The 13,168-nt window shown below is 43.2% G+C and overlaps 1 protein-coding gene across 4 annotated transcripts in view; it reads right to left on the bottom strand.

The window, feature by feature from the left end:
- GNE (glucosamine (UDP-N-acetyl)-2-epimerase/N-acetylmannosamine kinase) overlaps positions 1-11,757 on the bottom strand; it is a 34,506-nt gene extending 22,749 nt beyond the window's left edge. The window contains exon 1 of one of the 4 annotated variants that reach the window (XM_036403972.2): positions 11,617-11,757. In XM_036403972.2, coding sequence (XP_036259865.1) covers positions 11,617-11,667 — 51 coding nt within the window. In that variant the 5' untranslated portion in view covers positions 11,668-11,757. Of the gene's footprint in view, positions 1-387; positions 443-2,775; positions 2,812-11,616 lie in introns of those variants that run through there. The other 3 variants (XM_036403969.2, XM_036403970.2, XM_036403971.2) reach the window with 3 other exon arrangements.
- Between the last annotated feature and the right edge of the window lie 1,411 nt (positions 11,758-13,168).

The raw sequence follows: 13,168 nt of genomic DNA, 5'->3' as shown, positions 1-13,168 counted from the left end.
AAACTATCAGTGACTATCACTGGCAGTGACACCAGCCAGACTCAGATCTAACAGACCCCACTGTTTTTCCTCATTTCTAAAACAACCTCTCTTCAGAGGTGGTTCTGAGCATGACGTCCTGTCATTATTTAAGTAAAACTAGCCACTGATTCAAATAAAATGGTGATCAAGATGTGAATGCCACTTTTGACACACCTATAAGCTTGTTCTTTGAAACTGCATGAACAATATTAGTATAACTAGAGCCAAACCTCTCACAAAACTCTTCAAGTTGGTCACTGCTGCATACATATTCTATACTATATAAAACAAGAAGCCAAAGTAAAAAACTGCAAAATAAGGAAGTGACAAAGCAAACTAAACCAAAGTCTGCTAACTCCAAGTTACCTGTCTGAGCTAGGACCACCATGACCCCTCTGACAAAGCAGTTTCTCTTCATTTATGCAAAACAGTCTTTTAAGAAGCAGAATAGTTTTCTGTCCTTCTTTTTTTCTTCAAGCATTGTCTGAAATTCTAAAAACCTTCCATCCAGACACAGAACATACCATCTCCTAAAACAGAGGGTCTGTAAGTTGAGAAAAAATAAAATCTTTTTCCACCATTTTTTCACAGATCCAACAGGACTGAATCACTAGCCCACATATCTTTCCAGCCATGAAGATCTCATTTAATTACAGTTAGTATCTGGCTGTAGTAATGGTCTCTTGAAATAATTTTAGACGTAGATGTGGAGACACTTCAAAGCTGTCTGAATTGACTAGAATCAAAGGAAATTCCTGATATTTGTCCATTTCAACTTCTGTTAACATATTTCAAAGCAGAATTATTTCCAGTACTGCCTTAAAACTCTGTAACCCAGTAGCTTCAAAAAGCTGCCAAGTGCAGACATTGGCCTTGGCGCAGACAGGTTTTCTATTGCTTTTTAATTTTAAACACCTGCTTATCTAAAGAACCAAAATATTTACCCTAGTATAAAGTAGGTAACAATGCAGTATAATTATCAACTGCATGTGGAAATTTGCCACTAATTAAATTGGTTTATTGTTTTCTAGGATAACTTGGATGTTTCCTAAACATCTGATATATTGCTACATCACAGTTTAATAATAGACATTATTCTATCCTGACTCCAAACTTTTCTGAGCCTAAATGGAAAAATAATTCTTAATTTCAGACAGTATTCACTGTCAAAAAGCAATGGCCAAGTCCCTTCAGCCATTAACAGCAAATTCCTTCAAGCATAGCTGTGATGCCCAAGTTACAAAATTTTGTTACCACTGTGGTTTTAGAATTTATTATTGCTTGCTTTTGCAAGCAAGTCATCTCTTTTCAGGACTGTTCACCAAAATTATATGAAATAATGAATCACTGCCATTTGCCTCTTAGTTTCTAGACATTTAACGATATACTGAGTTTGATCTACTTAGAACTCTCTAGCTGGGGATCCTCCTGTTCCAAGGTCTATCTCTTCCACCTTGCAGGAACTAGCAATCTTTAGCAGAAGGGTAAAGAAATAAAACAGTCTTCCATGAAGGACTACTTGAAATACTTAATCTCCATGTGCTTTGGTCTGCTGCTCTTCTATATTCCATCCTAAAGCTTTTAGATTATTACAGCTTCAAGGACTTTTTGAGACTGGGAAATTCCTGACCAGACTTTACAGCAGCCAAGCAGATACTATTTCTCTTAGCAGGCACCAGAGTATGAGACACCCCTCGATCACTGTTTCACAAACAAATGACGCCACCTGTATACTCTATACTCTACATTCACACCTCTGAAACACTGGCTTATAAAATCAAAGACCCCGTCTCTACACTCTGTGTATGCCCATGCGTTGAAGGCAATTTCATCTTCCCAACTGCTTTGCTGTGTGGCACACAGGTTATTGTACCCTGAGCTCTTCCCACACCGTTTACCAGTATGTGTATTCCCACCACCCTTCTCCACTCATCTGCTGAGCCATCGGTTACTACATCGCCTGTGTGCACACACACCCAGGGCCTCTTCCTAGAGCCGAGTGCAGCTGACCAAACATCAAATGACACCCTCAAACACCTCTGTGAGGGTGGAAAAGCATCCATCGCCCTGCACATGTTTTAAGGCAAAAAATGCTCTCCACCATTCCCCCCATGAATGTGGCTGATGTCTCCAACAGACCCCTTCCTGGTGCAAGGGATCAACCCCTGTGCTTCTCCAAATATTGATAAGAATCACAGAATATGATTACTGCAATGCTGAACTGGAAGGGAACCACAAAGATCATTGAGTCCAACTCTTACTCCTGCACAGGACAACCCAAGCATGCATGTGCCCGAGAGCATTGAACCCTGTTAGGCTGGTGCTGTGACCACTTCCTTAGGGAGTCCGTCCAAGCCATCCTCTGGCTGAAGTGCCTTTTCGTAATATCCAATCTAAACCCGCCCTGACACTTCAGGCCATTCACTTGTTACACAAGGCTGTCCTGGTACTCCCCCGCTTCCGCACAAGCCACGGGGACAAGCCACGCCAGCGGCCCGCCGCTCTCTCTGCTTCTCTGGACAGTGTCCCCGTGCGCGCCTTTCCCCTGCGGGGGCTCTGGATCCCGCTTTTCCCGGGGACCCGTACCGCATCTCCGGGGCTCTGGATCCCCGCATTCCGCGGAGACGCGCCCCGCCCCGCCCCCAGGCACAGCCGCGCTCCCGCCCCGCCGCGCTCCCGCTGCTGCCGCCTCCCCGCACATCGGCGGCGGAGAGGTGGGCCCGGCCCGGCCCTGCGCGGCCGCCCCACAGTCACCTTGCCGGCGCCAGGGCCGCTCGCATCCGCAGGCAGCAAGCCCCGCCCCGCAGGAAGTGAGCGCAGAGGAGGGGTCTGCCCCGGCCGCGCCCCGCTGGCCCGAGGCCCGGGCAGCCCCCGGCACGCCCGTAGGGCCGCGTGCGGGTTTGCCATCACAGAACCACAGAACCAATTAGCTTGGAAAAGACCTCTGAGGTCACCGAGTCCAGCTTAGGAGCCAACACCTCCCTGTCAACGACACCATGGCACTGAGTGCCACATCCAGTCTTTCCTTAAAAAATGGACGGTGACTCCATTACAATGGCAGCCCGTTCCAATGTCTCATCGGGCTTTCTGTGAAGAAATTCCTCCTAAAGAGGAGCCATATCGTCTATAAGAACATACTGTCCCACCTCAGTGTCGTTTTATATATGGAATACTCCATATATACACATCTGAGGTAGCTAATTAAAACCGCTGGATGATCTCACGGCTTCAGTGGCGACTGCCATCGTGTTAAGACCTTTTAAAGTGAGGGCTGTCAGGGAACGAGGGGCTGTGGGGGTGCTGTAGGAGATGCACAGTTCGGACAAACAGCCTACAGGGGTGTATGGAAGCATTAGCCTGATGGTGCAGGCTGTGAGGAACTACAGCCCCCCAGTCAGAGCACCTGCCAGTAGCCCATGAAGAGTGACTGGGCGTGAGGCAGAATTTTATAATTTTGGCATTAACTCAGCCCAGGGCGTCACCAAATGACAACTTCATTGGCATGCAGCACAATCAAAAAAGCTGTTAAACCAACTACCAGGTGTTGCTGTCATCTGCGTTCCAGTTGACTGTAAAAGAGATGTGGTTTGTTTTCTCAAGCTGGAGGCGTTTCGAGATCAAGTCTCACATTAGTGAAGTGACTGTGACTTGGATCCTAGCTCAATACCTGAGGCACCATGTATAACATCAGCAACCTGTGCCCACTATATTCTGCTATGAAACTACCTAAAACATTTCAGTAGCTGAAATGGTGTCACGCAGTCCTAGTAAAAGGATAATTCTTTGCCCATTTTTATTTCTCTGATTTCACATTTGTGTGGCTGAAACCTGAGTCTAGTGTGGTAGGGCCATACATTGGAACAAGCCTGTACAACATTCAGCTATTTGGTACCTGAACTTTGCCACAGTTTTTCAGTCCAGATTGTATCTTTGTTTCTCCATATAATACCTGAGGGGTCTCATATCCCTTCTAGCTTTGCCCTTTAATTCTTAGAAAAATTCTTAGCTGTAAGAGTGACTCTTGTCTGACATACTTAGAATAAAGTAGGTGCAAGGAATGAGATAACTGCATTTCTGCCCTTTATCAGGGAGAAAAAGGTTGACTTTCCTAGCAGTTACAAATATTTGTTTAAAAATATTTTAAGAAACAATTACTGAAGTTTTCAGCTAAAAGAAAAAATATCTTCAAGAGTGATTATTAAAGTAAAAACCCTTAACGACTTGCCCTTGGGAATTTAAAGTGATGATCTGACTATTTCCCAAGAGAGGTAGAAAGGATCTTATCCTATGCTGACATTCAGAAAGTCCTCAGACAGCTGTGGTTCAATGAGTCACAGCTCTGCAAAGACTCAGTGTTTTGAGAATATTGCAGCACACCCACTTCTGAAATTACCAGGCATCTTTGCTTGCAATACTGACCACATGCAGTAATAGCAACTGATAGGCACCTTAGTTTCAATTCATGTCCAATTTAAATTATTTTCATTCTTCTCTGCATCACTAGATTTACTTTATGCACATCGCTAAAAAACCCATGTACATTCTGGAAATGCCATATTAAATAAATTTGAATTGTCTGCTGTAAATGCTTTCAGGTTATGATAAGCTTGCCAGCATATCTATGTTTGGTTTCACTGAAACACTGAAGAAGAGCCTGAATCATATTTGAGCATGAGTGTATGGAAGTGTGAACATATGGGCAGACTCCGGTTTATACTAGTACTAACACAGCTAGAAGCAACCACATTGAGAGTTAATTACCTTTACAACACCATCAGTGCATCTCTTCATGTGATTTTTTTCTGTAAATGTTCTAATGGTGTTTCAGCATGTTGCAGTAAAAGGTGCAGAAGAAACAAGAAAGTTTATGTTCCTTTTGGTTATTTCTCACAGACCTTACATATTTCATAAACAAGATTAAATTTTTCTTGTTACTGAGTGAGCCCTGCCTCAAGGCTTCTCAGCAGAGAGACAAATGCTGTGCAGAGAGATGAGATGAGATGAGATGAGATGAGATGAGATGAGATGAGATGAGATGAGATGAGATGAGATGAGATGATGAGATGGGAGGAGAAGTCTCAGCCCATAATCTGCCTGTTCCAGTTGGTTTTATGCTTTGCTGCTCAAAATCTCCAATGACACTGTGAAGAAGGCCTTGACAAGGCCTGTGGCTGTGAAGGGGTTCATTAGAGGAGCAGGGTCTCAGTATCCAGAAAATTCATTGGCACTTCCCTCTTTAGAAATCTCTGCAGGAATAGTAAAGGCTCTGCAGAGACTAAATGGTCATTAGTGTCAAAGTGTTGGGAAATGTTGGAGATGAGGAGCTTACTAATTTTGGGAGAAGTCATGTTGCTTAAGATCTGAACAGAAGAGTGGGTTTGGTTTGCAGCTGGTTTGAATTTGCTGGAAACCCATCTGCAAAAGGTGAAAGGTGCTTAACTGGGATGGTTGGTGCATGACGGTGGCCAGGAGATGGATAGTGTGGACAGACAGAATCAGTACCACTCTGATCTTCTGCACTGGTGCTAAGCACTGTGTATTACTTATTACCTTCTGAAAGCAGAGCTTTATGACTTTTCAACATCTTCATGATGTGAATCTTTATTACTTCTCCTTAATTTTTCATTTATGTCCATTTTATTTATGTCAAAGACACATGCTGAGAGTAAAAAAACTTCCACTAAGGTTTTCAAAGCAGCTGAACATATCAATTCTGTACTGTCCAGCCTAAAACCTGAAAGCAACTTGAATTTTAAAGATCAGGGCTTTCAGAAAAGCAGGCCCTTTTGACACAGCCAAACTGATAACCTCTGAAGATTCTGTCATGGTAGTGTTCAGCTACTGAGAATGCACTACATTATAAATATCCCTTGCAGGAAGAGACCAAGTACCGTGCACTACATGATATAAGGAGAATATAAACAGTTACACACAGTAGGGAAAGCCTAATAAATTTTACCTTCCTGCATTTTCCTGTTTGTTCTTCCTGGTGAAAACTACCAGGTGAGGTGTGCAGTTAACAGCAATTGTGGGCAACCATATCACAGTTCATATCTGATGTTCCAGAGGAGGGGAAGAGATCAAGGATAAGACAATGCCATAGATGCTATTAAGAGGGAAATTTGGAGATTTATTTTTTTCTCATCACAACACAGATCTCTTACATCTTTGCTCAGTGTCTTATGCCCACAAAATGGGCATCTAACATTGTAAGACACAGAATTCCCAGCTAAGGGAGAAGAAATCAATAACTATGTGAAAATTTGTTCTTTGTCTCTGGAAAGATACTGTCCAAAGAAATCATTGAAGCTGGTGCAGGGAGCTATCTTATGAGTAGCAAGGTGGGGATCAGTTTCTTTTCCCAAGTAACAATGACAGACAAGAGGAAATGACCTCAGGGTGTGCCCTCAGTGAAGGTTTATTCTTGGATATTCAGAAATATTTATTCACTGAAAGGGTTATCAAACATCATAAGCAACTGCCCAAGGAAGTCCTGGAGTTATCATCCCTAGAATTATGTAAAAGGCACATAGATGTGGCACTTAGGAACATGATTTAATTTTGGATTTGGCAGTGCTGTATTAATGGACTTGATGACCTTAAGGTTCTTTTCCAATCTAAATATTCCACAAGTCAGTGTTAAAATTAGGTGCTTCAAAAACCCAAGTAAGAAGCAGAATTGTGAATCTCATTGAAGTAATTAGGAATTAGGTAAAAAACATTCTATACTTTTTTTTCCAAGAGTTTCCAATGTTCTGTAATAGATTACAGTACCTTTTTCTTCCTTATTGGAAAGATGGCATATTTTGGTGTCTGGTGTGTTACAAAACAATGGCATTTGCATATATGCTATAAAATGTGAGTAAAGTTTATTGTAACTAGGTAGAGTTGTGGAATGTGATAGATACATGGCATAAAAAGCAACCTCTTTGTAGAGAATTCCTTGATCAGGTCGGTGTGTGTGTGTAGTGTAGGCTAGGATAATATCCACGTGAAACCCATGTAAAGCAGTGGAAAGAGTACTGGAAACCTCAATAGTTGGGGTTTTTATTCCCAGTTCATTCAATGTCTTGAGCGTTTATCTTAACTTCTGCTAAAAAAAACCACCACAAAACTTTTCCTTCCCACTCTATCTAAAAATAGTGGAACTGACCCACTTTTTGCTTTCATCATGTGACTAACTCTGCTTATGTGATCCGTTTAATTCTTCAAATGGGTCTGTTTTCTTCACTTGTAACCAATGCTGTTAGGGTTACAGCTTGTCTGTTTCTTCTGAAGCTCCACTTCTTGTTCAGTCCTACTGGAATGATTGCTGCTGGTGATTTTTTGACACACATCAGACATCCACTGGGAAATCTGATGCAGTTCAACATACCCAAGCTGGCTTCAAACCAGTTGGTCTTGAACAATGATGGCTGCCTAGGCTGGGGTGGTTCTTGTGGTGCAATTCTTCCTCTTGTGGTGCTGTGCATCTACACCTCTGGATCAGTAGACAATGTGGTTCTCTTAAAACAACTTGGGGTATGTTCAAAATGGAATGAGTAGAGTTGCTCTACATACTCAGAATATTTGGATGTGATCCAGTGCAGAATGAACTTGATTGGAAGCTTACCTCATCACTAGGTAAGACAGTGGGTAACTTTGCCAAATACAAGATCCCAATTTCCACCTCAGATATATATATAAATACCTGGTCAAGGAAACCATGAAGAAAAAGAGCCAACTCTGCAACAGCCAAAGATGTAAATGCCTCTCATTTGTGAAAGTCTGGAAAGAAAGTTCTGTTCAGCTTTACCAGTTCTGACATTAAGACTGCCTACTTTTTTCACTTCAAATTGACATGAAGTGCTGAAAGAAAGTTAAAAGTCTGGCAGGAAGGAGGAATCAAACTCTGGCCACTTCTCGCTATTAATAAATACCTGCCATGTTGCACACTGGTCTAGAGATTCCTCTTTGCTGTTCCTGTCCAACTGTTATGTTCTTTTTTTTCATCTCTCCTAATCCTTTTGAGGCTCTTTGGCATCCTACTTGAATGCAACTGTGTTTTTCAATGTGACTATTAGATTACCAATATTTGAATTATTATATCTTCTCTGGTAATTGCTAATTTCTAATTTTAAGGAGTACTAATTCTACTACATAATTACAAAAAAAATCCATTAAGAAGTGATCCATTATCAGGATTAAAGAATTATAATAGGAAACATGCATTTCTACCCTTTCTGCCATATTAAAATAATTTCTTTCATGTGTAGTTTGTGGATTTTGGCTATTAACTAAGACAAAAAATATGATGAAAGAAGAAAATGAGATTGTAAAGTTACAGTACAAAGCAGATAGTCAGTTTACATTTACTAAGACAGGTGAGGAAATTTTGTGAGACAATATAAAATGGACAGGTGTAGCAGTAGGTACCCTTCACTAAGTCTGGATTCTCCTGTCTTTCAACACACTAGGTATTATTAGGTGAGTTATTCAAATGTCTCCTTTAAACATGTGACTCTCAGAGGAATCTTAAATCTTCATCTATTACATGGCTACTATAATTCCCTGAAACAATTTCGGATTTTCCATTTGAAGAAGCTTGTAGAGATGCAACAGAAGGCTTAAGTGCCAGTCAAAAGCACAGTGGTATCAGGTATTCCACAAAAGTACATCTGTGATTTTAATTCTGGAATAAAGAATAAAGTCTCCTTGTTTTTTGAAGTATCTGTAGGCCTTATTTTCATTACCAGAAATGTCCAGAAAAAGTTTGTTTTTTCCAAACAACAAATAAAAGTCAAGGAAAAGTAAAAACAAGCACACAATTTTAAAAAGAGGTTCTGTTTCTAAAGCCATCAACCAACAAACCATCAGTAAATTTGCTTTGATTGGACAGTAAATCAAGATCTTGATGATGAAGAGTAAATCTTTGGAATTCAGGATGACATTTAGTAAAAAACCTAAAAAGCCCCACATGCTAAATTGCCATTTACTTATTTCCTTCCGGCTTTCTGATACTAGTCTGGAAAAACAACCACATGCAGAGCGCCTGAGTCAGCTGTTATTCTAGAATAGTCTGATTTTCTCAGCTGGATTTGCTATCCATGTTCTTTTATTAAAGCTTTGATTTAGTACCAGATGTTTTAATGAAAAATTGTCCAGAATTACAGAGATATATAACTGCTAAAATATTCCTTGATTTTTGCAGAAAGAGCAAGTCTACAAGAGACGTTCTAATAGACACCCATGTCCTTAGGCTGTGCCGAGTCCCTCTGGGAAAGACCATACACTATTAAGAGAATAGCAGCCTCTTTTCCCAAGGCCTTCTGTGTGCCAGGGTGTAGGAGGTTACTCAGAATCACGTGGACACAGACCACTTTTTGACTGGCCTGGCTGCTGAGGCAGTATTTATAAAAAATTCAGCCTGAATGTATCTGACAATGAGACTCCAGGTTGTGAAAGGCTCTTCCTCTTACTTTTCCTGTGCTTTTTGAAATCCTCTTGTGTGTCTCTGAAAGGCAATTATGAAATACTGGCATTGTGTGTCATTATGTCATGCCTGTATTTTCTCAAACAAAGATCTAATGATCCAACTCAATCTTTTGATTAGAATTAAAATTTGATTACAGTTGTAAGAAAAAGCATAAAATTTGAACACAATTTTGGAAAGGACAATCCTTAGTACTAAGTACTTAGTGGAAAAATCCCTGTGATTAGCTTCTACCACATGAAATCATGCTTATTTGCAGAAAATATTATGGGTGTCCTTGACTCTGCCCTAGTGTCAGTTTTACATAGCCCATACAAATCTGCCTTCCCCAGGCAGCACAGTGTTGATGGGACTCATGTTCCTGAGTGTTGGGCCCCCAACCTTCTTACTAGTTAAAAATCTCCAGGCTGCAGGTAGTCTTGTTAAGTGTGATATGCTTAAAGAGCACATCACACATATCAGAGGTGAGAAATCTTCTGGTAGAAGAGTGCTCCCAAGTCAAACAATCCACATAGTTTCTGTGTACTGACATTCTCATTTAAAATCTTGGGGGATATGCAAACATTGTATAATTTCCATCAGCACCCTTGATTTCCTTAATATGAATGGGGAGATTTGTTAATTTTCAGTTTTGTCTCTGAGTTGGTTTACTCTTCAGTATCTGATATGCTGACATGGTGATTTCAGATTTGGACTCAGAGCACCAAAGGAAAACAGTGCTACTAGACAGCAAAAAATGTAAATTAATTTCTTACTTAAAAATAAATACAACAGATATATTTTCAGTGCTTTTTGGATATCAGTTTCTTTAAAGCCTGTATCTGAGTCCTAGATGGATACCTTCACTGGTGAATATCCAAGGTGGTATTTCTCAACACCTCCAGATCTCAGGGAGATCTGGTGCCAAATCTGAAGTCAAAGCTGACTGGAACACAAGGGGAAAGGGAGAATAGGAAAAGAAAAGCTTCAGAGAAACAACTGACATGGCAGGACATTCAGATTGAAATGGGACAGGCCTTCTTTCCATGATAGGCACACACCTTTTGTTTTGTATTTTCAGATATCACCTCTGATATCTGTTGCACTCTTCAAGCATGCAGAGAGCTATAGCTCCTAGTGGTTAAAACCAGCTGTCAGTCAGCCACAAAACCTGCTCTACAGGTGTCAAAGTCAATGGCCTGGGGCAACAGCATAAGCAGGAACTGCTTCCTGCAGTGGCACTGCTGGTGAAAGAGCAAGGATTCTGGACCCCTCCCTCCCAAGAGTCTCGGCCCTCTCTCTAGTGCCATATTTCCAGCCTTTCTGCACTTGCTATCCTCCCTGCTGTACAGCTCTCCTCTGCCTTCTCCTCAATGTTGTGTTGACTTCACTTGTTGGCTGAACGCCTTCTGAGAAAACCTACCAGAAAAATTAGCCCACAGAGCTCAAGTCCCCTTGTTATCCTGCCTGTATTCATCCAAACCCTGTCCACATCCTGCTTGAAAGTGAATCCTTGGAGCATGCATGTCTTTTTTCCTTGTACTAGTATAGCACCTGGAAGGTCAGGCATTCATCATTGTCACAGGTACATCAACAAAATAAAACTGAAAATTATTCTAGACCCTTGCCGAGACCACCTTCCAGGATGGGTGAACCTAATGTAGGTGAATCTAATTTCTCATCTCCCAAATAGAAGAACGATAGTCACAGTTACAAGGAACAGTGTGCTAGCTTTGGAAAAGGTCACTGGCTCCCCACAGCTTGCTATGGACTGGGTAATGAAAAGAACCCAGAGAGAAAGGGCACAAATTCAGCCCAGGGCAACCATTCAGCACAGGTCTAACGAGAACTTCTAAACGCCCAGAACATCAGCCGGCACGGCCCCAAATCCCGTGTGCCCGCTGAAGACACGGAGATACAGAGGCGGGTCCCGCGATGGCCCTGGAGACGGCGCCTGCGGTGACATCCTCGCCGAGCGGGCAGGCAGCTCCCTCCCGGGTGCATCGCCCCGTGCCGGGAGCCGGCTCGGCGCAGGGCTCGGCGGAGCGCTGCCTGCCCGGCCGCCCCGCGGGGCTCAGCCGCGGCACGGCCCCGCAGCGCCCTCGGCCCGCCCGCGGCCCCCTTCGCGCCCAGCCCTGACTTACGTGGGGGCCGCGGGCCAGCGGCTCCCGGCGCAGCGGCGCGTTCGTCCCCATGGCGGCCGCCGGTCCCCGCCGCTTTGCCGGGCCGGCTCTGCCGCTTCCAAGCCGAGAGACACCCGCGGCCGGGGCCGGGGCCGGGACCGCCCTGCAAGCGCCGCCCTCCGCCCGCCGCCGGGAGGGGTGTGCGCTGGAAGGCGCTGGAGGGTCGAGGGATGAGGGGCTGTGCTGAGGCTGCTCCGTATTCCGGGGTGGTCCCGGCGTGCGAAGCTTTAGCACTGCGTGCGCTAAGGCCGTGCGGTATCCCCGCAGGGCGGCGTGGGAAGCGGGGTCCTACTCCGGGTATTCCCCGGTATCACCTCCTTGCGCTCCCCTGTGCCTCGGGGAGCCGCTCCCCTGCTGGGTACCCTCAGAGCACTCAGCGGTGAGGAAATGCAGGCAGCTTTACTACTACCAAGCATCTCTGTGGATGCTACCCGCTAATATCCATGACACCTTGTGTGTTTAACATCACCAAGACTACCCAGATCCGGTCAGAACAACAGGAATCTGCAGCTGTCTCAAGGCAAGGAACCTGTCAAGTGAGTCTTCCCTAACACAGGAAGACAGCAGCAGCCAGAGCTTCACAAGCCTGATTCCAGTTTCTTCTTGTCCCAAGACAATGCTTCAAGGCAGTGGCATGCTGTGTCTTGTAGCTGTACCTCTGGCCCCTTGGAAGTCCTGGGGCCTGCATGTGTCCACCCTATCCCAAGGGAGCCCTGGAGTTACCCTTCTCATGCAGAGCCCCAAGCTGCTGTAGACACCTGTGTGACCACAAATTTCTGGGTCATCTTGGGGTGCTTGCAATTTTTTTGTGCATGTCTTTTGATTTTTGAGATGTCTGCCTTAGTGTTTGTGGAGAAACTGCTTGTCTCCAGCCATTCTCTCCTTTCCTGCTTGTTTTTCCTGGAACACAGATGTTCAAAGCAACACATAAATTTATAATACTTTACTCTAGTAAGCAGGTCAGCACACAGCACTGTAAATTTTGCTGACTGGCTTTTTCTCTGTGACCAGATTTACACCTGTACACAAACAATTCAACAGTAGTGGCCATTCTGTTGCCACAATGTTTTCCTAGCTGCTTATTTTAATCTGTTAGATGTCTACAAGTTAAGTTACTAAATAAAACATCAGAACAAAAGGAAGGACAATGAAACAGCACAAAAGACTCTAAAAAGGTGGGCATTTGTAGAATTGGAAAAGGAGTCATTTTCTTAGTTCGGTCTGAACTGTACATTGGATTTTCCCCCCATTTTACACAGTGTGCAGATCTGTGTGGTTCTTTTTTCTATATATTTTCATTGTGAGTTCTTTGCTATTGTATTCTTTCTTTGTCTCAGAAATATACTTTTTTTTTCTGTCTCTAGTCTAATCTGAAACCCAAAGTGTTACACTGTGTTCTACTGAAGTCTCATCCTGCACATATGTATTTTCAGCTCTTATTTCTTCTCAGCATTGAAACATCCTATTAACTGATTTTCTTCTCCCAGGGCTGCATCACACTGATGCATATGTG

This window comes from Molothrus ater, chromosome Z (assembly GCF_012460135.2).
Source record: "Molothrus ater isolate BHLD 08-10-18 breed brown headed cowbird chromosome Z, BPBGC_Mater_1.1, whole genome shotgun sequence".
In the NCBI taxonomy this organism is placed as follows: domain Eukaryota; kingdom Metazoa; phylum Chordata; class Aves; order Passeriformes; family Icteridae; genus Molothrus; species Molothrus ater.
The sequence above is the reverse complement of the archived record's forward strand: the minus strand, read 5'-3'. Positions and strand labels throughout refer to the sequence as shown.